Raw genomic sequence first — 27506 nt, forward strand, 5'->3', positions numbered from 1 at the left:
GGCGTGCAGCCATCAACACATTTCATCCCAGCAGCACTCTCCCCTCCCCTCTCTGATCTCTCCGTTCACTCAGGGAGAGAGAGTTGAGTGTGGGTTGTCTGGCTATTCCAGTGATGACTCATTCTTTTCTGGCACTGCTCAGGGAGGAGAGGGGAGGCCAATGGAGGAGGCCCACGGAAAAAGAAGAGCAGCGCTTCGGGCATTTTGAGGCAGACTAGGCAACTTCACGAGCTAGATTAGGCCCCCAACACTCATACCCAGTTAATTTTCTCTGTTTTAAGACTGTTGGCACCATTATATTGCATGGTCCACATCTTCCTAAATTGTTAGCACTGCCTGGGCTCATTAGGGATAGCACAGATATCAGAGGAGGTATTCCTAATTGAAAATAGGGCATCCTGTAAATTATATCTGCTTTGTTGAAAAAATAACTGTGTTCTTGTTTGACTTCTGGTTGAATAACGGTTTAACTGCATGAATCAATACATGAACACAATGAATAAACCAGCACATGAAAATACAAGTGGAATATTGTCAGGTTGGAGAAAGGCCACGGATGTCATCAAGAGAGAGTCAGGATATGGGCCGACACTTGTAAAACATATAACTGCCAAACCGTTGGCAACTGTGGTTAGTTAGATCAAGTTAGAACATATGAGTATTTCTGATATGAGAATCTGAATAGATGTTACTGTAATCATTTTCCTCTCTGGTGAAGTTGAACACGACGGCCATACAAAGTATTCCCTCATTTCTCTAAGGGGACGTATGAAGTCGTATTGTAGGACTGTGTGTCTTTGGAGTGTCTGTGATGTGTGATTCACTCTTCTTCTCCGAGAGAACCGTCTTTATAGCCTACTTTTGATTCTTTCCAAACTACATTAAACTAAGTCTGTTTTACTTTACAGGGTATGCAGCTTCCATAAATGATATACATATGTAGACTTTCACAACTTGGATGTGGAAAGGACATGTCGGTCTTTATAGTAACCACGTATTTACTGTTCAATGTAAGATAATATCAACATCTTTAATGTGCTAAATCTTTAAAGAGGCCAAGTGACTGTGAGAGGTACAGATAGCAATATTGAGGTAGTAATGTGACTACTGACATGTCTGGTCATGTGGCCATCTGAAATTAGATCCCTCTCACCTGCCCTTTGTATACTCCCATCTAAGCTGTCGACTCCCTCCATTTCATTCCATAGCAATGCACAGGCTCTTCCTAAATACAGGGCTTAGTACCGGCTCCATCAACACCTGTGTTATAATGTATTAATTCATTAACAGATGTGTTATAATTTATAGCAGCAAAACTCATATACTCTACTGTAATGAATGTTGCTTGGGTGATCTGTCATTAAACGTGGGATTTTATTCATTCAGATAGACATGTCAAATGTTTGGAAACTAAATGCTATTCATACATTTTCTGTTTGAAATAGATGAAATTGCTTTATTTTAGGTAGGAGTAATTTAGACCATTTAGGGAAGCTTTACAATGTTGTCAGGCAGGGAGAGGCCTGTGTGTGAAGTCAGTTAAATGATTGTGCAAACAGTAAATAGTGATTATAATAAACAAAACATAATTTAATTAAATAAAGTGAATACAGACGGCTTTTGTAGAAAATAAGTCAAATATAAGCTAAATCCGCGGTAATGTACAACTTGAAGTACAAACAGACCACTTCGACATGAAATGAGTTATAAAGAAAGAAACATCTCTTGCATCCTCTCCCTGTATGGCATTTGCTTCTTTAAATCCTATTGAAAGAGATGCAAGGCCCCGATGCCCATGCATTCCTGCGCGCACCCCACTGGACATATTACGCACCAGACCCGAACCGGGCAATGCGCAAGGTGACAGTCGGATGCCCAACGCGCCCTCACTCAGCCGCGACGCACTGACTGAACTTCCATTTCCCTCTCGACTACACGTCCAGTGAGATGAACCACCTTACAAAAAGTCTGAAAAAATGCAGGTCTTGCTCCTTTTAAAACGTCTACATTGTCCACGTCCTCAAGAATGGATCTAATTAAACCGTTGCACTCGTCATCATCGCCGAAGCATTGCCAACGTTTCTGAGGGAAGGCTGGAGATGAAGGACCACATGACTTATTGGGGCTGGGATGGGATGGGAGTCATATGATTTCACTTCTCCTATTGGTCCAGGGGCTGACTCTTGACACGCAGACAAAGGAACCTCCTGCCATATAAATAGGACTGATTAGTCTTTATTATTCTAGCATCACGGCAGCAGGTTTCCAAGCTTGGAGTTATTCTAGTCACCACAACTGTATGCCTGCTTGAAGTAGTTAAAACAGGGCACTGCAGCACAAGGAGTCTGCATGTCTGCATAGACATGCTCAGCTTTGTGGATAACCGGATTCTGTTGCTGCTTGCAGTAACTTCATTGCTAGCATCATGCCAATGTAAGTTTGATATCTGCTTTTTGTCTTTTACCGAGGATTTTTGGTCCCGTTTTAAGAGTTCGGGAGGACTCTTATGCTTGGGTTTTTATTTGGAACTTACTTGGAAATCAACCCGAGGACAGCTAAAAGTTCTTTTGAGGGCTTCCCTCTGGCTATCCCATATAAAACCGATCGGATCCTGGTCATTTCGGTGGATTCTTCATTATTCTTCCGTGGATACAATTGTCAATTTGATTAGTCTCAGAGAGAGAGAGAGAGAGAAACGCCCTGATGAGAAAAAAACAGCCTTGAAGGAAGTTGTTAGTTTAGTGATTTTTGAATAGATTTTAGCACAGTGGAACTACCAACATTTAGACTACAAATGGAATTTATCTGTAAACTCCTAGTATGAAAAGTTTGGGGCGTTGTACATATTGTTTCAGGAGTCCAGGGAATGAACTTTTATTATAGGGAATTGAAAGGCCGCCCCCTAGTGGTCATATTGAATAGGATCCCTATTGGCATCAAGCCTCTTCGATTTATTTTCTATAGAAATACATACAGATCTTTACAAAAATATAGATTTTCGATCCCATAATTATTTCTACATATTATTGAAGTTATGTGCGAAGTATGGCTTATTTTCTGGGCATTGTGAAACATAAGGTTTTGCATAGTTAGGGTTAGGGCTAGGGCTATTTAGTTATTATCAGTATTATAAGAATATAATGCATTAGTTTCAAGCAATACATGACATTTCATTTATATTTACAAGTAATATAAATTGAAACAATATTTTCCATTATTATTTTATTTTTAGTGTCCAAAGGCGCCTCCTGGTGGTGAGGACCTGACACCGTAGTATTTCAGAGGAGGTGCAATGCCACTCCATCATCAGCAGGGCAGGACCAAATGTAGAATAAATAACCAGTTGTTATGCCACATCAGATTGAGGACACCACTGAGGCTTAGTCATTTATACCAAATTGAACTCCTAAAAATGAAGGTATTGTAAAAAAAGAAACTTCTATAGTAGTTGTGCATCCACATCTAAAAACACAATACTTTTTTCTGGTCTCTCCACCACAATGCCAAGTTGTTGTCCTTATGGGATGTGGCAGTACAGACCTGTGTTCACCTGACTGTTTGCTCGTTAGCTAGTGTTCGATTCACACCGAAATGAACAGTCAGTGGGATGTTGTGAACAATGCAGAAGATTCTAATGGTTTTTAGATACATTCCTGAGAGACAACTGCTGTTTAACTGTAGAAGCTAGTTTATTAGCAGTGTGTGTATTGAGCCAATGCTTACAGTACTATGGGCCCTAAAGAAAACTTCAGGCCTCCTGAAACCCAAATGTGTTGACTAACTGAATTAGCACATGTATGTGGCCAGCTTCGATATCACTTTCACTTCTTGTTTATTTTGTCAGATAGGGTTTTAGATCTAATGATAGGATTTTAGCATCTAATGTTAATCTTTATTCATACATTTTGATATAGGCTAATATCAGTTCCCTTGCATTTCATTGATTAGATCCAGTTCTGTGTATATTATACAGAATTCATAACAGTAATTTGCTCTGAAGGAAAAGAAGAGGGCAACTTGAATTGAACAAATGGTTGGAACATAGAAAGTGGATACAAATGTAGACTGCTACAAAAAAAACGATTGTACTTCAAATTTCAGACATTTGTTTTTCCTAAAGTTATCATGTTCTAACTGAGTATCCCTTTTTCCCCTCTCCTCCTCTTCCTCCTCTCCTCCTCCTCCTCTTCCTCCTTATTGCAACATGACAGCGGTTAGTACATGTGCATGATATTATCTATCAAGCAGCTTTTAGAAGATATTTTACCTTTTACATCTTGTCTGTTCCAAATTCCAGCTGATATTCGGCGAAAAGATCCCTCTGTTGACAATTTGAGCGATCTCAACTATAGCAGACTGTTACCGTTTCATTTTAGACTACCCCTTTTTTATTCACTTTCTGCCAATGAATAGGTGAGGGTCCTATTGGTCAGGGCTAGTGTCAGTGAAAGTTAAAACCGCCCGTGCTGGTGCTGCTTTACCCATGGGACCACTGGGCACAAGATGTCCTTTAATAGGATCAGGAAGAGGTTTGAAAGCTAAACATTGCAGATACATTCCAGGCCCGTATTCACTAGGTCTCAGAGAAGTGCTGATCTTGGGATCAGTTTATCCTTTTAAATCATAACAAAAAACATTATGTGGACAGGGGGGACCTGATCCTAGATCAGCACTCCTACTATGATAACTTTATTTTAGACATTTTTTTATGAAGGAAGTTTGGCCTGTTCAGAATTGCCTGGTATAGTTGAGATTGCTACAAATTGCTCACCTGGATATTGTATCTCAGCAGTTATATTGGCATTCTGATGTTTTAAAGGGGCAGTGGATCTATAAGGTGAATTGATTATGATAGATTAGGGTTGATTGATTGACTGATTGGACTATCCACCTGCATAGCCTACTGTCATCCAACATCAATCTGGATTTGGCATTCAGCCAGTTAAACCAGCTCCATAGAGTGCTCTTTTAAACATCTCTCTGCAATTGTGAATAAGATAACATTAGATCTGTATGTGGTGTTATGTGTTTGATATTTGTTGTAGTTATCTGCACGAGCATGTGGCTTATAATATACATGTATGCATGCAATAATGTTTTATGACACTGCAAACTAATATGCTTTGTTGGCAAATAAGAGGGATGAAAAAAGCTGATCTATAGTAGATATGGCCAACACGTTGAATGACATAAGAAATGTGGTGGAAAAGACTGAATAAATAAATCTTATATTTATTTATCTTATTTTCTATCCAGGGGGGACTCAAGGTGAGCAAACATGTTCTTATGTGTCATTTACTAGTATAGAAAAGTGTGGCATATCTGAACTTTGTGGCTCGGGCTCAAAGGTCAAAGATCAAATGTTGAGACCTAGTCAGCATGCACTGTTGACTCATACAGTAAAGTTCATGTGTGGATATGCTTGTCCTTAAACCGTAAGGTCAAGTTTATGTACACATTACGTACACATACGTACACATTATGACACATATTGTGATACTACCTTCAAATGCTATAAATGTATCAACATTGATGCAATCATTCATTTGAGATTAGGGTCTATGACTTGCTCTGCTAGAGGCACTGATAAGCTTTTAAAACATATATTTCAGTCATCTGTCTTGTATGTTTGTCTGATTGAGATATTTTCCCACCATTAGGGCCCAAGAGGAGCTAAGGGGCCTCGAGGTGACAGGGTAAGCAAATTAAACCCAGCTGTTTTGTGTGAACTTTAAAAATGCTTAGACATTTTCCTTGTTCAATAATTATTGTAATGTTCCATTGGTGTGTAGAGATTGTATGTTATGTGTCTGTAAGTCACTACACTTGTTTAAATGGACATTTCTGAGAGGGCTACCCCGTGTGGCCACACCCCTTGTTGTCATGGCACAGAGACCTAGATCCTCGATGTTGACAACAATATTATTGATGTATTTTTACCCAGCTATATTATGAACATATTAGCAATTACATATTATTTTATATGATTTTTTAAAAAGTATACATTATGTAAATCATAATTGTGTAATAATTTAGCTTATGTAATATGTTTTCCCATTTCTCCATAGTGTAGGAGTATAGCACTTACAGTATGTCGCAGGACAGTGCAATCACACCAGAAAACAAAAAATCAACAACAACAGAAATATGTATAGAATATAAAGTATTTTAGCTCAGACTTTCTTTAATAGTAAGTATTTCTTTCTGTCTGATAGGGTCCCCAAGGTCCTAATGGAAGAGATGGTAAAGCTGGACTCCCCGGCATTGCCGGCCCCCCTGGTCCCCCTGGACTTGGAGGAGTAAGTTCACCTATATTATTATTTTTACCACAAATGTCCATACTTTTCTCTAAATGACTGACAGTTCTGTTACTTTAAAAATGTCCCTAATTTTCCCTAATTGACTGACAGTTCTGTTACTCTGAAAATATCTGACAGATCTGTAACTGAAGATTACCCTCATTTTCTCACTCAAAAAATTACTGACAGTTCTGTAACTCAGAAAATGTCAACCATTTTTTCACTGGCTGTAATTTTTCCCTCAGAAGATGGCAGACATTTTTCACCCAACAACACCCATCTGCTCTGGTGTGTTTATCAGGCATGGCACTTGGTTCCTCTTTCAAATCAGCCATGTTAAGTGTTCAAAGTGTGCCTTACTCACTAGGGATGGGTTCAATTGGGTAGTCTTGACCCCATGACCTCATGCCCTGATGAACTCATACCCTGTTGACCTTTGACCCTGTGGCCTATGACCCTTTGACCCCACAATGACCCTGTGGCACAGTAAAACATAAACATAGCTGCCAGTGCTGTTGTTACATAGTTACTACCATGTTATTACACACAACATGGTGATTGTAGGTTCAGTGAGTTTATATTATGACATTATTTCGTTTTAGACCAAAAATACATGTTCAATACTGGTAGAGTTTGTCAATATTGTTCATTGTGGTTCATCATGCTTGACACTAAGGACTACTACTCTCATGTCTCAAGACCCTCAACCGAACATCTGGGATTAACCAATGGAATTTATGACTACTATGCAATTATTATTTGTCACAATACATGTATATTATCATAATTACCTAGACATGGCTTTTACTCCTTGTTAATTTGTGTGCTAATGATTTGTGTCCCTTTTTTTCTTTTGCCAGAACTTTGCTGCTCAGTTTGATGGAGGAAAGGGCAGTGACCCCGGACCTGGACCAATGGTGAGGCCCCAAATACAAGAGGGAGAGGGTGACCATGAATTAACCCCAAATTAAACCCTCACCCCTAACCCCTTGGCACTATCCTGTAGCCACCACCTACAAGGCACCAGCCCCTGGCACTGTCCCTATTTAGCCCATAGGCATATTCCCTTGGCGCTAGTCCTTGCCTAGCCCCTGGCCCCTAGGCACTTGTGTGGATCTGATAAGATGGATGTAAGCAAGTAATGTTGTGAAAATTCCACCTGGCCTATGAGAGGGCAAGGGAGAGTTATAACCGTAAGGCTTCTACCTATTCCCAATCTTCTCAGTGCCTATGGGTCTATATTGGAATTCAGCCAGAAACAACGTTGTGGAATAGATCATTGTAGATCATGCACTGTTATGCCACTGATCATAACCTCTTCATCGTCCTGCATGGAGCAGCTGCCAGAATATTACACCAAACTCTGGACATGATAGGTGCACTGCAGTTATTTCTTTATCTGCTGTGACCCCTCTCATAGCTAAGTGTTTACCAATAGATACATAGATAGCTAAGTGTTTACCAATAGATACATAGATAGCTAAGTGTTTACCAATAGAATACTAATTGGGTAACCAATTACCCTTGGGCAACCAATTACCCTTATATTCTCTTCAAATTGTATTCCCCTTCCTCCCAAATCCTTTAAGATTTCATTTCAGATAAGATCTCATACATTTCATTTCAGATAAGACCTCATACATTTCTCGATTTTTATAGGCATGCGTTCCCCGATTTTCTGCAAACGTTTTTGGGTTGCCATATTTCCATACACATATTTATATCTACATTGGATGTGCACTTTCATTGAACGGTATTGAAATGATGTAGGTGCTTTAGTTTGATCTTATTTGAATCTGATTTGTCTTTCTCTCCTCAGGGTTTAATGGGATCTAGAGGACCCAACGGACCTCCCGGATCCCCTGTAAGTAGTTCACTAATGTAATATGTCAAATGACTCAATGTTGTGTCTTTCTCTCATATAAACTCAACACAAAGGCCAGGAGGTCTTCTTGACTAAGTGACCTGGTCAGATCACATGGTCAGGATGGAATAACTCCTGGTTCTGCTCCTTACACCTAACTGATATCATTGTTTTATTTCTGTGTCATTTGGACAAAATGGCTCACTGATGTGTCTTCCCATCAACAGGGACCCCAAGGATTCACAGGACACGCTGGAGAGCCTGGAGAGCCCGGACAGACTGTAAGATGAAACTCTAACCTAAACTGGCACACCTAATTTCATTAGTCAACTAATCATCAAGCCTTTTACTAATTGACACTACTGCACAGAAAGGCAATTTATAACTTAGAACCTAGAACTTAGAATGTGAAAGTGACCTTAACTATGAACCCTGACCTCTGACCTGTGACCTCTCTCTCATCCAAGGGCTCCATTGGTGCTCGTGGACCCACTGGATCCGCTGGCAAACCTGGTGAGGATGTAAGTAAACAGTTAAAATCATCTGCATTATTTTGGTCTAACTTTTGAAATAATTAACTGTGGCACTACTTGCCTACTGGGGCGATAAGTGAATGTGGAAAATCTACAGACTACAAATGCTACAAATGCTTTCATGATTGTGGACCTACAGTATACACATCTAATGCAGCTTGTCTGTTCACTTGTAGGGTAACAACGGCAGACCTGGCAAGCCTGGTGACAGAGGTGGCCCCGGAACTCAGGTAAGGGCAATGTCCGGAGCTGACAGATTTGTAAACTAAATATACATTTGACACTAAATACACTAAATATGCATGAACCCACTAAGTGTTATCACTTAAAATTCTAACCTCTTCTCTCCCTCTGTAGGGTGCTCGTGGATTCCCCGGAACTCCAGGACTTCCTGGAATGAAGGGACACAGAGTGAGTATTTACATAAATACATGCTAGACCCTGCCACTCCTAATGTCTTCCCAACGCCTTCAGGTGGGTGCAATGCTCTGAAGGTTACAGATAGAGGTGACTTATATAGAGCTGATGTGATTCCCTATTCCACATGACAGAGAAGCGTGTCTATTCTACGTAATACATTTCTATCTGGATGTTCTGTGATGTTGCACCTCACTGAATGTGACCCTGTCATGTTCTGAAAAGATGTATCTCACGGTATCCCACACATCTCCACCTGCTTCCTCTTGCACACATATCCCTCATTTCAAATGACACCCTATTCCCTATTTAGAGCACTACTTCTGACCTATGTGGCTCCAGTCAAGGGCACTATGAAGGGAATAGCTTGTGATATGAAGGTAAAACTGTGGTGATTATGGGAAGTTAGGAGGAGTTGTATCCCATGAAGCTGAGCGAAAATGCATCCCATATCAAATAGAATGCAAGAAGCAGAGATCTCTAGATAATGATCAAACCAAAAACTCCCTCACCAGTTAATCAATATGCTCTGAATGATATGGGGGACAAAATATCATTTGATATACATATTTTACAGTTTTAATTGATTTTAGACTATAATAGTTGTGTATTGTCTCAGGATGCTAACCTGTTCTCGTTGTGCTCCAGGGTTACAATGGTCTGGATGGACGCAAGGGAGAGTCTGGTACCGCTGGTGCCAAGGTAACGTTGCAGCCACACCTTCCTCCATCACAGTGTATTCTCTTACCGCTGGCAAATCTAACATATTTCACAAGAGGTCTAATACAGAGGTGTAACAGAGATTTAGCTTTCATCTTTGTGGGCTGGTTTCCCAGACGCAGATTAGGCCTAGTCCAGAACTAGGAAACACTTTCAATGGAGAGATCCATTGTGCACACTTTTTATTCCACATATAGGATTAATCTGGGTCCAGGAAACAGGCCCTGTAACACCTAAAAGTAAAGTGAGTTTCACATACAGTAGCACACATTTAGTCTTGATCACTATACATTGATAGCAGTTACTCAAAGGTCAGTTCTTGTTTATCCACTAACATATATAGTACTACATATTTTTTCTAAATCTCAGAGAAAAAATTTTTTTAGGACACTCATGCTTACCAATCTAGATATGTCCCAGAGTTCAAACTCATCGTAACTTTCTACCTCCTATGAGTGCCTGTCATCTGAATACGTGTTCTTCTGCTTCTCACATAGGGTGAGACAGGTGCCCATGGAGCTAACGGAACCCCCGGACCAGCTGTAAGTTCACACACGACGTCACCCTTGTCTTTTCCCTCGTATTGTTCCCTAGAGCGAAATGTCAGCATCAGCATGTTGTCAGGTGCCAGGCAAGGCATATGTACATGTATCACGAATGAAACATGTCACCTGCATAGAGTCTGAATGTACCTCACGATGATTCTTTACCATTTGTCACATTCAAAAGACATTCACATAGCTGATTGCAAAGGACACACACAGTGGAGATGAGGATATCAATTGTACAACCAGGAATACATTATATACAACACATTCTCAGTACATACAGACACATTACAAAATCCCAGTGCACTTGTCCTCAACCATTCTCTCTTTCTCTCTCTCTCTCTCTCTCTCTCTCTCTCTCTCTCTCTCTCTCTCTCTCTCTCTCTCTCTCTCTCTCTCTTACCCTCGCCCCAGGGTTCTCGTGGTCTGAATGGTGAGAGAGGGCGTGCCGGCCCTGCTGGACCAGCTGGTGCCCGTGGTGCTGATGGAAGCACTGGACCCGCCGGCCCTGCTGTGAGTCCGGCTCCCCGTTTGACCCAATAACCTCTGACCCCTTAACCTAATGGATCACATGCATGTGACCCCTCTGTTGTGTAATATAATGCCAGATAGAAGTCACTGTGCCTTTAGGCCCACATCTGATCCCTCCCCTAATCATAACCTAAATCATTACAGGTGGAAATGCTAAAACTGAAGTTAAATCATCTGCTTCTAGGGGTAGCTTCATCTAACACCCTTTACTGTAACCCTTGACCTCTATTTAACTATGTCCTCTCTCTATTTCCTGTTTCACAGGGTCCTCTTGGAGCAGCTGGCCCCCCTGGTTTCCCTGGTGCCCCTGGCCCCAAGGTAAGTGTGATGTCATCATGGTCATCTCCAGAGCAGTTCTTCATTATCACAATCCTTAGTATATCATCCTTGGAACATCACCTGTAGAATGACATCTGTAGAATATCATAGCTGTTATTAGTGTGGACACCAAGGAAGATTCACAGATTCACAGTTCTGGGAACTGTAAAGGCACATCTAAGAACTTTTCTCCACACCCAAAACATCATAACTCTCTAATTGGTTATCACTATCCGGTAATCTGATTGGTTTACTGTAAAGGGGCCAATCACATTGACCAAACTACTGATTCCAAACATAGTATTCCCATGAAGATTTATATACCATAAAACATCTATACAACATCTATATAGCATCCTAAAACAGCCCACTGGATGGTGTGACTCTATTACAGGGAGAGATTGGAGGTGCTGGATCCAATGGCCCATCCGGACCTCAGGGAGGCAGAGGAGAGCCCGGTATCAATGGAGCTGTTGGCCCCGTCGGTCCCGTTGTAAGTATACACAGATACCAATAAACCACAACATTCTCACAGTGTGAAACATGTCTCATTGAAGGCTCTATCTTGTTTTCTGGTTATCTTTTCCTGATGTACTGTATGTAGCGTCATTATTTTGCACCATGGTTTCTTGTCGTCTTGGCACCTCCACACCCTTGTCAGCAACACTCTCTTTCCTTCTCCTCTCCTTGTAGGGTAACCCTGGTAACAATGGTATCAACGGTGCCAAGGGAGCTGCTGTAAGTATTCTGGCCATAGTTGCATTGTGGGTAGACTAGATTGACAGTTCAATGGTAATTTAGGGCCAGACAAGGGTCAAGATGTAAAATCTAGTTCACTTGAACTTGTACAGAGTTATGAATGTAGCACAACAGCAAATATCACTCAAATAACATCAACAATGAATCACTTTAGCTTTGGAATTCATGATGTACAGAACTTATTTCAGTTGTTCCCACATTACATACATGTGATATTAGCCATAAGTAACTGTTATAGTGAAACCATTGGATATTGGGTAATGTGATTAGGTAATGGTATGGTAATGTTTATGCAGTAGGTCCTTCAGCTGTCTCCTTACTCATCATTCCTTCCATTCTGTGTGTGTGTGTTCTAGGGTCTCCCCGGTGTTGCTGGAGCCCCTGGTTTCCCTGGCCCAAGAGGAGGTCCCGGCCCCCAGGGCCCCCAAGGATCCACTGGAGCTAGAGGCCTTGGTGTGAGTACTGCTGGACCTAAAAACCAATGCAACAACACTTAACTTTATTCACAGAACATTTACTTTATTCACACAATCGGTATGAATATTGAGTGATTTGATCATGTTTCTGTGTTTCTTTGAATGCAGGGTGACCCTGGACCCTCTGGACAAAAGGGAGATTCTGGTGCTAAGGGAGAGCCTGTGAGTATCCATACTACTGCTATTTAGCAGTATAGGTATGCTCTAGCATTATGTCAGTACATGGTGTGTGTTTGTGGCAGTCTCTAATGTCTCTGCTTTCTCCTTCAGGGTCACTCTGGTGTCCAGGGTGCCGCTGGTCCCGCTGGTGAGGAGGGCAAGAGAGGCTCAACTGGCGAGGCTGGTGCCACCGGGCCCGCTGGTCTGCGTGGAGCTAGAGTGAGTATATTATCCCAGACCCAGTTTACCAGACCCAGGCTAGGGAAATATTTTGTGGTGTGTTTGATATAAGTTGCAGATGAGTGGTTATAGTTGAATAATGTCTCTCTCTGTGTGTGTCGTAGGGAGGTGCTGGAACTCGTGGTCTGCCTGGTCTGGAGGGAAGAGGTGGTCCCATTGTAAGTTACCAAAAATATGATTTACCATGATGACAATTGTTCAAAGGCAGAAAAAAATTGACTTTTACCTTTTAATTTAGTGACTGTTTTGTACTCATGGGTTGCTCTTCCTCCTTCTCTCTCTGACAGGGTATGCCCGGAGCTCGTGGAGCCACCGGCCCTGGTGGTATCCGTGGAGCCCCTGGTGATGCCGGTCGTGCTGGCGAGTCTGGTCTGACTGGAGCCAGAGTAAGTGTCACACACACCTGTCAATCAAAATATTTGTATCAGATGTGTAATGGATTCTCTGATTGTCTAATCTCTGAACCAAATATAGCATGTGTTCTCTAGCTGTGATGCTGAATGACTAACAAGTTCTGTCTGTTTATAGGGCCTCCCTGGAAACTCTGGACAGGGTGGACCCCCAGGCAAAGAAGGCCCATCTGTAAGTGATCAAACATGTCATCTCCAATATTGATCCTTTCAAATGCTCTACATCATTTTAAAAAAAAGTATACAATAAAACTGGTGCCATGGTAATGGATTGGTTTAAAGTACTTAAATTGTGTTGGTGGTACCGTTACCCACCCCATCCACCACCAATGTTAACACCCACCTGGTGGTGGTGTGTCATATCTGATTCCCGTTGTTTTGTGTGTGTCCTCTTCCAGGGTGCTGCTGGTCTGGATGGCCGCACTGGTCCCCCTGGCCCAACTGGACCCAGAGGCCAGCCCGGTAACATCGGATTCCCCGGCCCCAAGGGACCTGGAGTAAGTAGAAACTGGAAGTAGAACCAGCAAGTAAAACCAGGAAGGAGATCTGCTAGAGGATGACTTGATAGCATGAGATTGGACCGTGAGAGGGACAGCTAGGGTCTTGTTGCACTTCGCTATGGACAGATTATGATCTAAAGAGTAAAAAAGAAGTGATATTGAAGGATAAAATAAAATATGGACAGAATGATTTTAGGAGTAGAAAGAGTTGTACTTATCTTGATGATGGTCTGTACATCAACATGATGTCCATCTGACATTTCCATGCTCTCTTCTTCCCTTTCACCCTCCAGGGTGAGGCTGGCAAGGGTGGTGATAAGGGACCTACTGGTGCAACTGGTCTGAGAGTAAGTATCCGACAACATTCATTACATTATCAACTCAACTGGTCTGAGAGTAAATACCCCCGCATCCGACAACATTCATTACATTATCAACTCTCTACTAGTCTGAGAGTCAGTACCCCCACATCAGACAACATTCATTACATTATCAACTCTCTACTGGTCTGAGAGTAAGTACCCCCGCATCAGACAACATTCATTACATGATCAACTCTCTACTGTAAAAGGGAATTAATTTACCATTATGGTAGATATCTCTCAAATTTGCGGTTGGTAACGCTGAGTATCCTAAATCTGTGACCTCGTAGGACTGACAGGACGCTAGCCAAACAGTCCAAACAAATGTATTACTTACTCTAGATTTATCGTCAGTCATTACAATAGAGTTGTGTTTCCTCAAATCATGAGTTCCAGGATAAACTCTGACCAAACTATCATGGATCATTGATCATTCACCTACCTCTCTCTTCCTGTCTCTGCTTAGGGCGGCCCCGGTGCTGATGGCAACAATGGAGCTCCCGGCCCAGCTGGAGTCGTTGTAAGTAGTCTGCACTATTTCATTTAAATACACACATGTAATAACTAGAATCTTATCTTACAGTGAACTGTATTTGATTTGATTGAACTTGATGCCATCCTCTTCTACAGGGTAACGCTGGTGAGAAGGGAGAGCAGGGACCCTCTGGTGCACCAGGTTTCCAGGGTCTACCCGGCCCTGCTGGACCTGCCGGTGAGGCAGGCAAAGCTGGCAACCAAGTGAGTAACCAAACCTAAAACCTGTAACACAAACCCAGTGTACATCAACAAACCTAGAACCTTGATCTGTAACACAAACCCAGTGTACATCAACAAACCTAGAACCTTGACCTGTAACATAAACCCAGTGTACATCCACAAACCTAGAACCTTGAACTGTAACACAAACCCAGTGTACATCCACAAACCTAGAACCTTGACCTGTAACACAAACCCAGTGTACATCCACAAACCTAGAACCTTGACCTGTAACACAAACCATGTGTACATCCACAAACCTTGACCTGTAACACAAACCCATTATACATCCACAAACCTAGTGTACATCAACAAACATAGAACCTTGACCTGTAACACAAACCCAGTGTACATCCACAAACCTAGAACCTTGAACTGTAACACAAACCCAGTGTACATCCACAAACCTAGAACCTTGACCTGTAACACAAACCCAGTGTTCATCCTCAAACCTTGACCTGTAACACAAACCCAGTGTACATCCACAAACCTTGACCTGTAACACAAACCATGTGTACATCCACAAACCTTGACCTGTAACACACACCCAGTGTACATCCACAAACCTTGACCTGTAACACAAACCCAGTGTACATCCACAAACCTTGACCTGTAACACAAACCATGTGTACATCTACAAACCTTGACCTGTAACACAAACCCAGTGTACATCCACAAACCTTGACCTGTAACACAAACCATGTGTACATCCACAAAGCCATAACAAACCAACATCCACAAATGCATATATATATTTCCACAATCACTAACAGCAAAATATGTTTTTGTTTATAGAAATGTTACCTCTTACTGTTTATTTCAGTATATTTTATTTTAATAGTATTCTCACTATGTAATATTTTGCACTAACAAAGCATTCATCTCTCAACAGGGTATGCCCGGAGACCAGGGACTCCCAGGACCCGCTGGTGTCAAGGTATATCCACTCATGAATCCCTCTCACAGAACATTAAGTATGATCTTCTAACAGCTGTTAGAAGATCAAACACAACCAAACACATGTTTCTGTTCACCCATTTACCTGTACTCTTAAGTAGGACGAAGGCCCTATATAGGCCTTAACTAGACCCTGTTTTTACAATTCACATCCACACACTTGTAATGTGTACATACTGTGGTGTGCCCATGACAGAGCCCTGGAGCTGACTGTTGCCCTCTCTCTCTATGTCTGTACCTAGGGAGAGCGTGGAAACTCTGGTCCTGCTGGTTCTGCCGGATCTCAGGGAGCCATCGGTGCTCGTGGACCTGCTGGAACTCCTGGCCCCGATGGTGGCAAGGTGAGCACAGCTCTATGAAGGGCTTAGTAAACAAGGCCCAGAGTTTGTCCTGTTCATCTGGTCAGGTCATGTGGTCTGGAAATCCTCCTGGCCCTACAGTCGGTATAAACAAAATATATGAACGATAGATCTGATAGTACTGGTGTATTCTGTATGAGAAATAGACCACTGTTCTTGTAAGCACTGTAGGCAGATGAAGCTCCTAACCACTCACGGGCTTGCTCCATGAGTTGGATAGCTTATAGGTGGAACCATTCTTCACCAATGTCTCTGTTTCAGGGAGAGCCTGGTTCTGTCGGCATTGTTGGTGCCGCCGGACACCAAGGACCCGGTGGTATGCCCGGTGAGCGCGGTGCTGGTGGTACTCCCGGACCCAAGGGTGAGAAGGTAAGTCCCCCCCAGAATATGCCGCCTGCAAACATATAAAAAAGTTACCTTTCACAAGAAAAACAGAAATCATGTGAAAAGTTGCATAAAAGCTATAATTGATGTCAATTATAATTTCTGATATGCTGATGTGAAATGCAGTGCTTGATAAAGTTGTCCTACAGTACAAACACTGGGAGAATTTGAAATACTGATTTTATCTGATAGACCTAGACTAAAAACAACTGTATATAATGGCTATTTTAAAGGAGTGACTGTAACATGTCTTTTCCCCCTTTCCAATCTAGGGTGAGGGCGGACACAGAGGACTTGAGGGTAACATGGGAAGAGACGGCGCCCGTGTAAGTTCCTCTCTCATTTAATGTGGTCACTTTCACAATGAAAACAACATCCAATTCATTGTTATTCTGTCTCTATTGGGTTTTAGTCTGACTTTACCTTGTATCTCTTTCTAGGGTGCCGCCGGACCAAGTGGACCCCCTGGACCTTCCGGTGCTAATGGTGAAAAGGTAAACAGCCTGAATATCGGCTCCTTTAACTTCAACACATGAAAGGATATCTAAGGATGAAGGAAATACGTTGGTTCGGATGATGAAAAATATTGTGGGGCTCACTTAGGGAAGATTTGTCAACGATTGTGCATTTCCAAGACATCCAAGATGGAGTAGGCCTAATGTTCACTGATCTTCAGAGGTGCAATGATGTCCATGGCCATTTCAAGACTCTTTGGCTTGACCTTCAGAGGAGCAGTGATGTCAATGGCCATTTCACTCTTTGGCTCTCCACAAGTGATCAAGATATGGACTGGACCATATTGTCGAGTGTGGTCATTCTGAATATTTGGACAACAACAAATGCCTGTCTACTCCAAACCAAAGAGAAGGACTATGAGCACACCACTTGCCACAGCTTGTGAAGCTAGAATCTCAACCTCGCCATCTGCTGGGCAGTTTGCAGTTGCACACTGCTGAGGTTACAGCAGCTGATGTCATCTCCAAAGGATGGAAACCAGGGTCATGTTCAGGAGGGTACACCATACCGCTCACCCATATTTTTTTTTACATTTTGCATCGGAAAACAGAAAGTACCATTTCTAATTGGACAATCACCACCCTGTTTCAAAACGTTTTTGCTGGACACTGCCTGGACACCTGCTCCATTATACATCATCATACTTCAAACTCATCTACCAGCATATGGCAGTTGATGATGGTAGTCATAGTAACAACTATTTTGCATTTTTTTGGAAACAAATAGTCAATACACTTAAATACTGGATATTCTGTGGAATTTGAAGGTCTAGGGTTGACTGATAAAAGTTATACACACTGGAATGATTCAGCCCACACATTCTCATCTTTGCTCTCTTTCAGGGTGAGTCTGGCTCCTTCGGCCCTGCCGGACCTGCTGGTCTTCGTGGACCCAGTGTAAGTACCTACAAACACTTATATAACACATTATCACACATCTATAACACATTATAACACGTCTGCTCATCACCCCTCATCAAAGGAATTAAGGACTAACATGATCTAATATTCAGAATGTCTACCCAATATAGACGCTATATCAGTCAACACTATCATGTTGTTAGGTTCTAAACAAACAGAGTAAAAACTCAAACAGACGACTAGAAAAATCTCATACCAAGTTCATTCAACCCACTGGGTGCTTCAGCAATAAACACAGCATACAAGTCGCACAAGCATATTTATGCCTTCTGACTAGGCGGAGTCACCTCCTGGTATGTCTAAGATAAACAATCTGTCTCTGTTGCTAGGCAGGAACTCAGCCTGTTCCTCTTACTGCTGTTGTCATAGCCGTGTGTGTGTGTGTGTGTGTGTGTGTGTGTGTGTGTGTGTGTGTGTGTGTGTGTGTGTGTGTGTGTGTGTGTGTGTGTGTGTGTGTGTGTGTGATAGGACTGTAGTTAGGTGGGCTTCGGGCCCCTTTGCCCCCCTCCCAGAGGTTTCTTCTCTCCAACTGTTGACCTTATCTTGAGTTGAGTTCCACATCTCTCCTTGTCCTAGTTCTACAGAAACTGGCCTGCCTTTATCAGGAACTGAGACTAGACTGTTGCTCTTTACCTCCTTCTGTAGAAATATTCATTTTTAGCAATAAAATGTTTAAACAGACGGAAACGTTCTGTACTGCCCCTTGTCTCACACAGTAACTTTCTGTACTGCCCCTTGTCTGACACAGTAACTTTCTGTACTGCCCCTTGTCTCACACAGTAACTTTCTGTACTGCCCCTTGTCTGACACAGTAACTTTCTGTACTGCCCCTTGTCTCACACAGTAACTTTCTGTACTGCCCCTTGTCTGACACAGTAACTTTCTGTACTGCCGCTTGTCTCACACAGTAACTTTCTGTACTGCCCCTTGTCTCACACAGTAACTTTCTCTACTGCCCCTTGTCTGACACTGTAACTTTCTGTACTGCCCCTTGTCTGACACAGTAACTTTCTGTACTGCCCCTTGTCTGACACAGTAACTTTCTGTACTGCCCCTTGTCTGACACAGTAACTTTCTGTACTGCCCCTTGTCTCACACAGTAACTTTCTGTACACAGAGTTCCTATTCACCCTTCATTGACCCCAACATATACATTTCTTATAGATGTAAAGTAATCAATACATTCTAGTATGGCGACAGGAATAAGTATATTTCAAGATAGTATCCAACAATGTCATGTTTTATCAGTGTCTAGTTGATGCTTGATTATCTGTCTGGATGGTTGGATGGATGGATGGATGGTTGGATAGATGATCGGATGGTTGGATGGATGTGTATATCTCTACTGTACATGGATGGGCTCCTCTGACCGTTTGTCTCTGTGTTCCTGTTCTGATTTAGGGAGAGCGTGGAGAGGGTGGACCTGCTGGGCCTCCCGGCTTCGCCGGACCCCCTGTAAGTACTCATTCGGTTGATACCCTGAAACCACACACAAACACGTCACATACATGTATGCATCAAAATATAGTGATGTTCTTTAACATGGAGACATACACACAAACTCATTCCTTCACTGACCGATGCATGGAAACACACACGCAAACACACACTAATTCACTGTCTGACAGACTAATACACACACATACACAAACTTGTGTGCACACACCTTTACACACATATACACACACTACCTTGTGTTTCTGCAGCCTTTGTTCTGTGGGCTCTGTTCTGACCCATGTCTGTGCATCCCATGCAGGGTTCTGATGGTCAGTCTGGCCCTAGAGGAGAGAAGGGACCCGCTGGTGGAAAGGGAGATGTCGGCCCCGCCGGCCCTGCTGGACCTTCTGGCCAATCTGGACCTTCTGTAAGTCACTTACTTAGTTGGTCCTCTTAATTCCAGTGTGCGACACACGGCCCATTCTTACCACCTACTTCAATGGGAATCAACTGAATCATTCACACAGACAATTATATGCAGTACATGGTCCTGTTTGGCTTAGGTGGTAGAGAATGGTGCTTGCACTGCCAGGGTTGTGGGTTTGATCCCGGGGCCACCAATATGTAAAATGTATGCAGGCATGACTAAGTCGCTTTGGATAAAAGCCTCTGCTAAGTGGCAAATGTTATTATTACAAGATGTACATCCTCACTGGGAATGATATCCTCTACTTGTGAAGATGATGTAAACTGACTTCCTGTGCTTGTCTAGGGTGCTAGCGGACCCGCTGGTCCTCCTGGTGGTCGTGGTGATGCTGGACCTTCTGTAAGTACTGTCACTGACATCACACACACACAACGACACTCCATATCTCTGTGACCTTGGCTGCTTTCTAACCTTTGACCTTTGTGTGGTCTTTCTCTTCAGGGTCTGACCGGTTTCCCTGGTGCTGCCGGTAGAGTTGGAGGCCCCGGTCCCGCTGTAAGTGCGGCAGTAGTGTTAACACACACACACAAACACACAGAGGTGCCATTTTGTACAGATGTAGGATCTTCATTTGATCACCCTGTTGCAGGATAACTTTTACACATTTAAAACGTGTGGTGTGTTTGAGGTTTAAAAAGGCTTCTTAAGTTTGTAATTTAGACTTTGACATTCCCTTACAAAGAAATTATCAACCTCTACAAAAATGTGCATTCATAATAATCCACATTTCCTGTTGCTGCAGGTTTATTTTCTTGCTATAGCAAATTGGCTCGAATTAATAGCCTACATCTGTACTTAGAAGCAATATCATGCTGTCTAGACATCATGTAGTTATTCAAACCCCTTGTGTTCATATTTCACTCATGTCAGTCTCTTATCAGTGATAACATCCTGGCTGATTCTGAACAAACATACACAGATATTCCTCCCACTTTATATTCTCATCGACCACCTGTCCTCTTCCCTACATACAGGGTATTGCTGGGCCCCCTGGCTCCGCTGGTCCCGCTGGCAAGGATGGCCCTCGTGGTCTCCGTGGTGATCCTGGCCCCGGTGGACCTCAGGGAGAGCAGGGAGTTGTTGGACCCGCTGGTATCACTGGAGACAAGGGACCCAGTGGAGAGAGCGGTCCTCCCGTAAGTCATCATAACTCCCATTGAGGCCTCTCAGTAAGCTTCTCCTCAATAAAGGATTTATGCAGTGGCTTTCACTAGCCTGGTTCCAGATCTGTTTGTGCTGTTTTGCCATAGGACCATAGGAGTTGGCAAAACAGCACAGAACCATTCTGGGACCAGGCTAGCTTTTCATTAGGTCTCAAAGCGTTTTACATTGTTTGGGCTGCATAACAAAACACCCCCATTCACCACTAAAGGCGATGACGGGGGAAAGTGATTGTGTTTCTTTCTCTGTTCTCTGCTTTTCTCCACTCTCACCTCCTGATCTCCTGTCCCTGTTCAGGGTGCTCCTGGTACCGCTGGACCCCAAGGTGTGCTCGGACCCTCTGGCTTCGTTGGTCTGCCTGGTTCCCGTGGTGACAAGGGTCTTCCTGGCGGTCCTGGTGCTGTGGTGAGAACATCACACCTTCTGTTTCAAAACATTATTCAAACTGCCCTAGCAGACACATCCGGCCACAGAACAAACAAGAGGGCTCTGTAAAAATAGCAATTTGTCATATTTTATGGGAATGATTTTGATCAAATGGGGCAAATCACAGTTCTATTCCAGACAGGTGGAGCCCAGACAACCAGATTTGTTTGCGCTGCGATCCATTGAGTTATGGATACAGTACATAGTTACTTACTATGGTATGTGTTTGTACTGTGTTGACCCTGTGATACTCTGTGCCATTCAGGGTGAGCCTGGTAGACTTGGACCCGCTGGTGCCTCTGGACCCCGTGGTCCCTCTGGTAACATTGGCATGCCCGGTATGACTGGTACTCAGGGAGAAGCTGGACGTGAGGTAAGGATTGATTGTTTGATGTGTTAAACAAGTACTCAGAGCCTGTATTCTAGACACATGGCCCAAATCCTACATTTTAGTTCACCCACAGTTCCCATGGCAACAAAATTAACATGCTATTGTGTCACCCCACAGGGTAACTCTGGCAACGATGGACCTCCCGGTCGTCCCGGAGCTGCTGGCTTCAAGGTACACTCTCTGTCAGTTATGCTGTAGGGTGAAGTTGCCCCTAGACGCTAATCTGGGGTCAGTTTAGCATTTTCCCCTCTAATGGTTAAGGTTATGATTGGTAGAGGGGAAGCTGATCCTAGATTGCTACCTTGGGAAAACTTCACCCCGGAGTGGAATTTATACCTCACAGTACTTAAGGCACCGTTCACATGAGCTGAATTCAGGACTAAATCCATTTTGTAGTGGAGTGTAAATGTTCCCTTGGGCTTCCATTTTACTAACTTCATCTCAGGAACATGTTAAGTTCATATGAATATCAGTTAAAACTATAATATCTTGAACTTTCAACTTTGAATCTTTAACTTTGCCCCCTTGCAGGGTGACCGTGGTGAGCCTGGTTCTCCTGGAGCCCTTGGAAGCTCTGGTCAACCTGGACCCAACGGACCCGCTGGCTCCGCTGGCAGACCTGGAAACCGTGGAGAGTCTGTAAGTGCCCCCCCCTACCCGATTTGGACCCCCTGAACAGAGTTGACGAAGGGCACGTTTTACCTGGTTTCTAGGAAGACGGTGGAGTCCATGTTAGCAATGTCATGGTGTTACAGTATTTCCGCAAGCTTTCCCATGAGAGGCTCCTTCTTCACATACCCATATAACCCCTGCAACTATTCCCCAGGTCATTACTGGAAATGAGAATGTGTTCTCAGTCAACTTACCTGGTAAAATTAGGGTTAAATAAATACTACAATAATTATAGAAAAAAATCATTCACATGAAACAGAAACATCACTTCTACTCTACACAGAAGAATGGTTCCTGTGTTTCTATCTCTAGCATGCTGATGTGGATATATCTTCTCCCTCTCTGCCTCTATAGGGCCCCACTGGAAATGGTGGTCCCGTCGGTGCTGCTGGTGCCCGTGGTGCCCCCGTGAGTACCCTGTCTAACCTCATCTTGACTCGGACTGCTGAATTAGAACTCCGCTAATCATTTCAACTATCTTAGTGCATCACCGTAGCCTAGTTGTGCCTATACTGTAGACTATACTGTAGCCATAGCCTAGTTGTGCCTATACTGTAGCCATAGCCTAGTTGTGTCTATACTGTAGACTATACTGTAGCCATAGCCTAGTTGTGCCTATACTGTAGACTATACTGTAGCCATAGCCTAGTTGTGCCTATACTGTAGACTATACTGTAGCCATAGCCTAGTTGTGCCTATACTAAATGTAAAATAACACACCTGTGTTATGGTTCTGTGTCTCTTTGGGTTGTAGGGCCCCGCTGGTCCCCGTGGAGAGAAGGGTGGCGCTGGAGAGAAGGGAGACAGAGGCATGAAGGGTCTGCGTGGACATGGTGGTCTCCAGGGAATGCCCGGACCTAATGTAAGTCATGATGACTGCTGTGACCATCCATTCTCCATCCATCAAGATCAATTCAATATGATCTAATCTCATATCCTTAAATATCCCACCCCATATGCCCAAGTTTGTATTGGCTTCACCATTTCATTTATAGACGCCTTGTAGCCACTTCACGTAAATATCTGAATAATTTGCAGTACGACAATGTTCTTATGCTGTAGCTACTCCTGAGCTAACCGTATCTCTCCGCTACAGGGACCAACTTCAGCTACCCCTTAGCTCTCCTGTCTAATCATATCTCTCCCCTACAGGGACCATCTGGTGAGACTGGCTCTGCTGGTATCACTGGACCTGCTGGACCCAGAGTAAGTAACTATTACTATCCACATCAAACACTTCCTCCATTGTATCTTCTTCCAACTAGACAGATAAATGTATTTGACACCTCTCCTTGTCTCTAGGGCCCCGCCGGACCCCATGGTCCCCCTGGTAAGGATGGTAGAGCTGGAGGTCATGGTGCTATCGGACCTGTTGGACACCGTGGTTCCCCTGGACATCTTGGACCTGCTGTGAGTATATCTAGTACTCACATAACTGCCTCAGTCAGCCAGTCAGCTAAATGCCACAGAATTGGTGACAAAGGGGACTGATTGTTTAAGGTGTGAAGGCAGACACTAGCTGTTAACCTAGCAACTCCCTTCTCTCGCCCACAGGGTCCCCCCGGCTCTCCTGGTCTTCCCGGACCCGCAGGTCCCGCTGGTGGTGGATACGACCAGTCTGGTGGATACGATGAGTACAGAGCCGACCAGCCCTCTCTCAGGGCCAAGGACTACGAGGTGGACGCCACCATCAAGTCCCTGAACTCCCAGATCGAGAACCTGCTCACCCCCGAGGGCTCCAAGAAGAACCCCGCCCGTACCTGCAGAGACATCCGCCTCAGCCACCCCGAATGGAGCAGCGGTGAGTTGGTGGCACAAACATCGGTCTTTCTCTTCATTGATAGTTTCACTCACCGAGTTGCCACAGAACCCTCACACTCTCTTTGTAAACTCTTAACCACTAAAATCTCTAGTTCATTCTAGTCTCAACACAGACTAACTTTCCATATCTTTATCTATCACCCTACATGTCACTATCAATACTCTCCTTGAGCGATCAAACCCATACAATAGACAGTATCATGTTGAATAGTAATAATAACCTGAAACTCAAAACACAAACAACACCTAAACACAGAAGTATTACTACTAGAAATAATAACATTATCAATGATAATCAATGTCATTCTTTCTTGTACTCTCCTGCAGGTTTCTACTGGATCGACCCCAACCAGGGCTGCATCGCTGACGCCATCAAGGCCTACTGCGACTTCTCCACCGGACACACCTGCATCCACCCTCACCCCGAGAGCATCGCCCGCAAGAACTGGTACAGGAGCTCTGAGAACAAGAAGCACGTCTGGTTCGGCGAGACCATTAACGGTGGTACTGAGGTGAGCGGACTGAACCTGCACTGATTCTAATGACAAAAGCAGACAGTTTGACCATCTGAGAGGAAGATACATTGATTTGATTGGTACACCAGTTTGATTCTAGGCATATTTTAGTAGTATTGTATAGACCCATGTTATTGGCTTAATTCATCTCCAGCACCATAAACCTGATTGCATTGGTTCCATTTGAAAGAGATCATCAGATCTCTGCTTCTTCACCTAGGTTTTTCTCTAAATGCTTGATACTGCACCTTGACAGTGATCCTGTCTTAACTCCTCCTATGTTGTTTCTCAGTTTGCTTACAACGACGAGACCCTGAGCCCTCAGAGCATGGCCACACAACTGGCCTTCATGCGTCTCCTGGCCAACCAGGCTACCCAGAACATCACATACCACTGCAAGAACAGCGTGGCGTACATGGACGGAGAGAACGGCAACCTGAAGAAGGCTGTGCTCCTGCAGGGTTCCAACGACGTGGAGCTGAGGGCCGAGGGCAACAGCCGCTTCACTTTCAACGTTCTGGAGGATGGCTGCACTGTAAGTCCCCTTTCTTTTACACTGCAATGACTGGAACAATAGCTTTGTTCATTCTCTCTCTGTGTTCACTCAAGTAGATACAGTGCATGGTAGAAGGGTGAACTCAGGCTCAGGGTAGTTTTCTGTAACTTCCTGGTTAGTGAAAGAGTTAGGAACCTGACTCTTTATTTAAAGTATCATAGGTTTCTACTGTAGGGTGTTATTGTACGTTTTCAAGATATGATATACTGAGTGCACTATTCTGATACATGGTTTCTCTTTTTGTCCTACCTCTGCAGAGACACACTGGCCAATGGAGCAAGACAGTCATTGAATACAGAACAAATAAACCATCTCGCCTGCCCATCCTCGACATTGCACCTTTGGACATTGGTGAAGCTGATCAAGAGTTTGGTTTGGACATTGGCCCAGTCTGTTTCAAATAAATAGACTCATGATAAATTAAAAAAAAGGGAGAAAGAAAGAAAAAAAGAATCTCTGCCCTTCTTTGTGTGTTTTTTTTTTTTATACTGAATGCTCATTTCCTCTGCGCATCCACTTGCTTAAGCTGGGCTCTATCGGAGAGAACCAATGGACTGAACGGAGCGTTGTGCAATGCAAATTAATACAGCAGCCCAAAGAGACGCGGGAAAACACCATGTTGTGGGACATGTCAACATTTTGTAAAAAATCTAAAAAGTGTAATAAAAACGCTGAAAGTATGCATCACTTTGTGGTCTCTGTATATCTTCCAAAGAGGAGGTTTAAAACCACAATTTTTTTTTTTTATAAAAAAAAAAAGGTTGAAGCTACCTCATGCCTGTGTTTTAGAAAATTCTATTGAGAAGCTGTCTGATCCACAACGTAGATGTTACGAACTCTACGGCTTCAAGCTCTGTCCTGTATCAAAGGTGCTGAATTACTTGAAGCAGAGATCTATGGTGCTAAACATGCAGCTGTGGAAAAGCAGGAAACCACTCATTCTCACTGTGTTACTTTGTATTGACTTTGATGAGTCTTGCACAGGTCCCCCTGATAAACCCCATTTTAAGCAGGTGGAATTTTCCTAAATCTGGTCTGATGTTTGTCTGGTTTTGACTTTGTTTCTGGTTTTTTAAATATTTTTTTTTTGTCTTGGAAGTTTTGTTTTCTTTTTTGTTCAGACATTTTACTCCTTCAATTCCCCCTATCAATGCAGTGTTCATGCTGACAGCACATTATTTGATCCATTTTTAATGGATTTTAGGCGGCCTCTCTCTCTCAAAACCACAAAGTTTATTGTACCTATTTTGTATATGTGAGATGTTTAAATAAAGTGTGAAAGTTCTGAAATAAAGCATGTCCAATGTTCCAAAACGACACCATTCAATGACTAAAGTGCTTTCATGTTTTACGATGATGATATTATTAAATGAGGTTGGAGTTGAAAGATTGTTTTGTGTTTTTGGTGATATATAGAACTTAACTCTTCCTTCCACATCATCTTCACGACCAAGAGGAGAATACAGAGACCCTGCCAGTATGCAAGTAGCTTCTTTAATCCTCATTATGTATTTTCTATCTGTAAACCAAACACCTTTTTTCAATAGATTAACAATCAAATAGCCCAACAAGTACATGAAAAAAGATGTCTGTTAACAAATGTAGCGTTCACCACAGCTAACACAGGCCTACAGTAGGCTACAACATTCACCATAGCTAAAACAGGCCTACATTAGGCTACAACATCCACCACAGCTAATACAGGCCTACAGTAGGCTACAACATTCACCATAGCTAAAACAGGCCTACATTAGGCTACAACATTCACCATAGCTAAAACAGGCCTACATTAGGCTACAACATTCACCATAGTTAAAACAGGCCTACATAAGTCTACAACAACCACCACAGCTAACACAGGCCTACATTAGGCTACAACATCCACCACAGCTAACACAGGTCTACATTAGGCTACAACATCCACCACAGCTAACACAGGCCTACAGTAGGCTACAACATTCACCATAGCTAACACAGGCCTACATTAGGCTACAACATCCACCACAGCTAAC

General features: G+C 43.1%; 1 protein-coding gene across 3 annotated transcripts; it reads left to right on the forward strand.

Annotated features, from left to right (window-relative positions):
- Positions 1 to 2234: 2234 nt before the first annotated feature.
- Positions 2235 to 26881, forward strand: col1a2 (collagen, type I, alpha 2). Of its 3 annotated transcripts, XM_020500049.2 has the most exons (50): positions 2267 to 2433; positions 4212 to 4213; positions 5257 to 5268; positions 5661 to 5696; positions 6216 to 6299; positions 7160 to 7216; positions 8119 to 8163; positions 8391 to 8444; positions 8631 to 8684; positions 8873 to 8926; positions 9054 to 9107; positions 9762 to 9815; positions 10331 to 10375; positions 10796 to 10894; positions 11177 to 11230; positions 11625 to 11723; positions 11924 to 11968; positions 12346 to 12444; positions 12574 to 12627; positions 12736 to 12843; positions 12969 to 13022; positions 13152 to 13250; positions 13393 to 13446; positions 13673 to 13771; positions 14068 to 14121; positions 14603 to 14656; positions 14767 to 14874; positions 15785 to 15829; positions 16092 to 16190; positions 16470 to 16577; positions 16865 to 16918; positions 17033 to 17086; positions 17951 to 18004; positions 19430 to 19483; positions 19785 to 19892; positions 20238 to 20291; positions 20394 to 20447; positions 20927 to 21088; positions 21411 to 21518; positions 21805 to 21912; positions 22048 to 22101; positions 22462 to 22569; positions 22957 to 23010; positions 23357 to 23464; positions 23755 to 23808; positions 23905 to 24012; positions 24157 to 24403; positions 24751 to 24935; positions 25231 to 25473; positions 25752 to 26881. In XM_020500049.2, exons 1-50 carry the CDS (start codon positions 2364 to 2366, stop codon positions 25896 to 25898), a joined length of 4071 nt encoding a protein of 1356 aa, XP_020355638.1. In that variant the 5' UTR covers positions 2267 to 2363; the 3' UTR covers positions 25899 to 26881. The 3 variants fall into 3 exon arrangements, with proteins under 3 accessions (XP_031644762.1, XP_020355639.1, XP_020355638.1); XM_031788902.1 differs by lacking the exon at positions 20238 to 20291 and having other exon boundaries at positions 2235 to 2433; positions 25752 to 26816; XM_020500050.2 differs by lacking the exon at positions 5257 to 5268 and having other exon boundaries at positions 2235 to 2433; positions 25752 to 26816.
- The last annotated feature ends 625 nt before the right edge of the window (positions 26882 to 27506 follow it).

This window comes from Oncorhynchus kisutch, linkage group LG14, assembly GCF_002021735.2.
Source record: "Oncorhynchus kisutch isolate 150728-3 linkage group LG14, Okis_V2, whole genome shotgun sequence".
NCBI classification, from domain to species: Eukaryota; Metazoa; Chordata; class Actinopteri; order Salmoniformes; family Salmonidae; genus Oncorhynchus; species Oncorhynchus kisutch.

Coding starts and splice junctions, on each gene's coding strand:
- col1a2 (XM_020500049.2), top strand. CDS start 2,364: ATGCTCAGCTTTGTGGATAACCGGATTCTGTTGCTGCTTGCAGTAACT. Junction 11,724..11,923: donor TTGGCCCCGTCGGTCCCGTT/GTAAGTATACAC, acceptor CTCTCCTTGTAG/GGTAACCCTGGTAACAATGG. Junction 11,969..12,345: donor ACGGTGCCAAGGGAGCTGCT/GTAAGTATTCTG, acceptor TGTGTGTTCTAG/GGTCTCCCCGGTGTTGCTGG.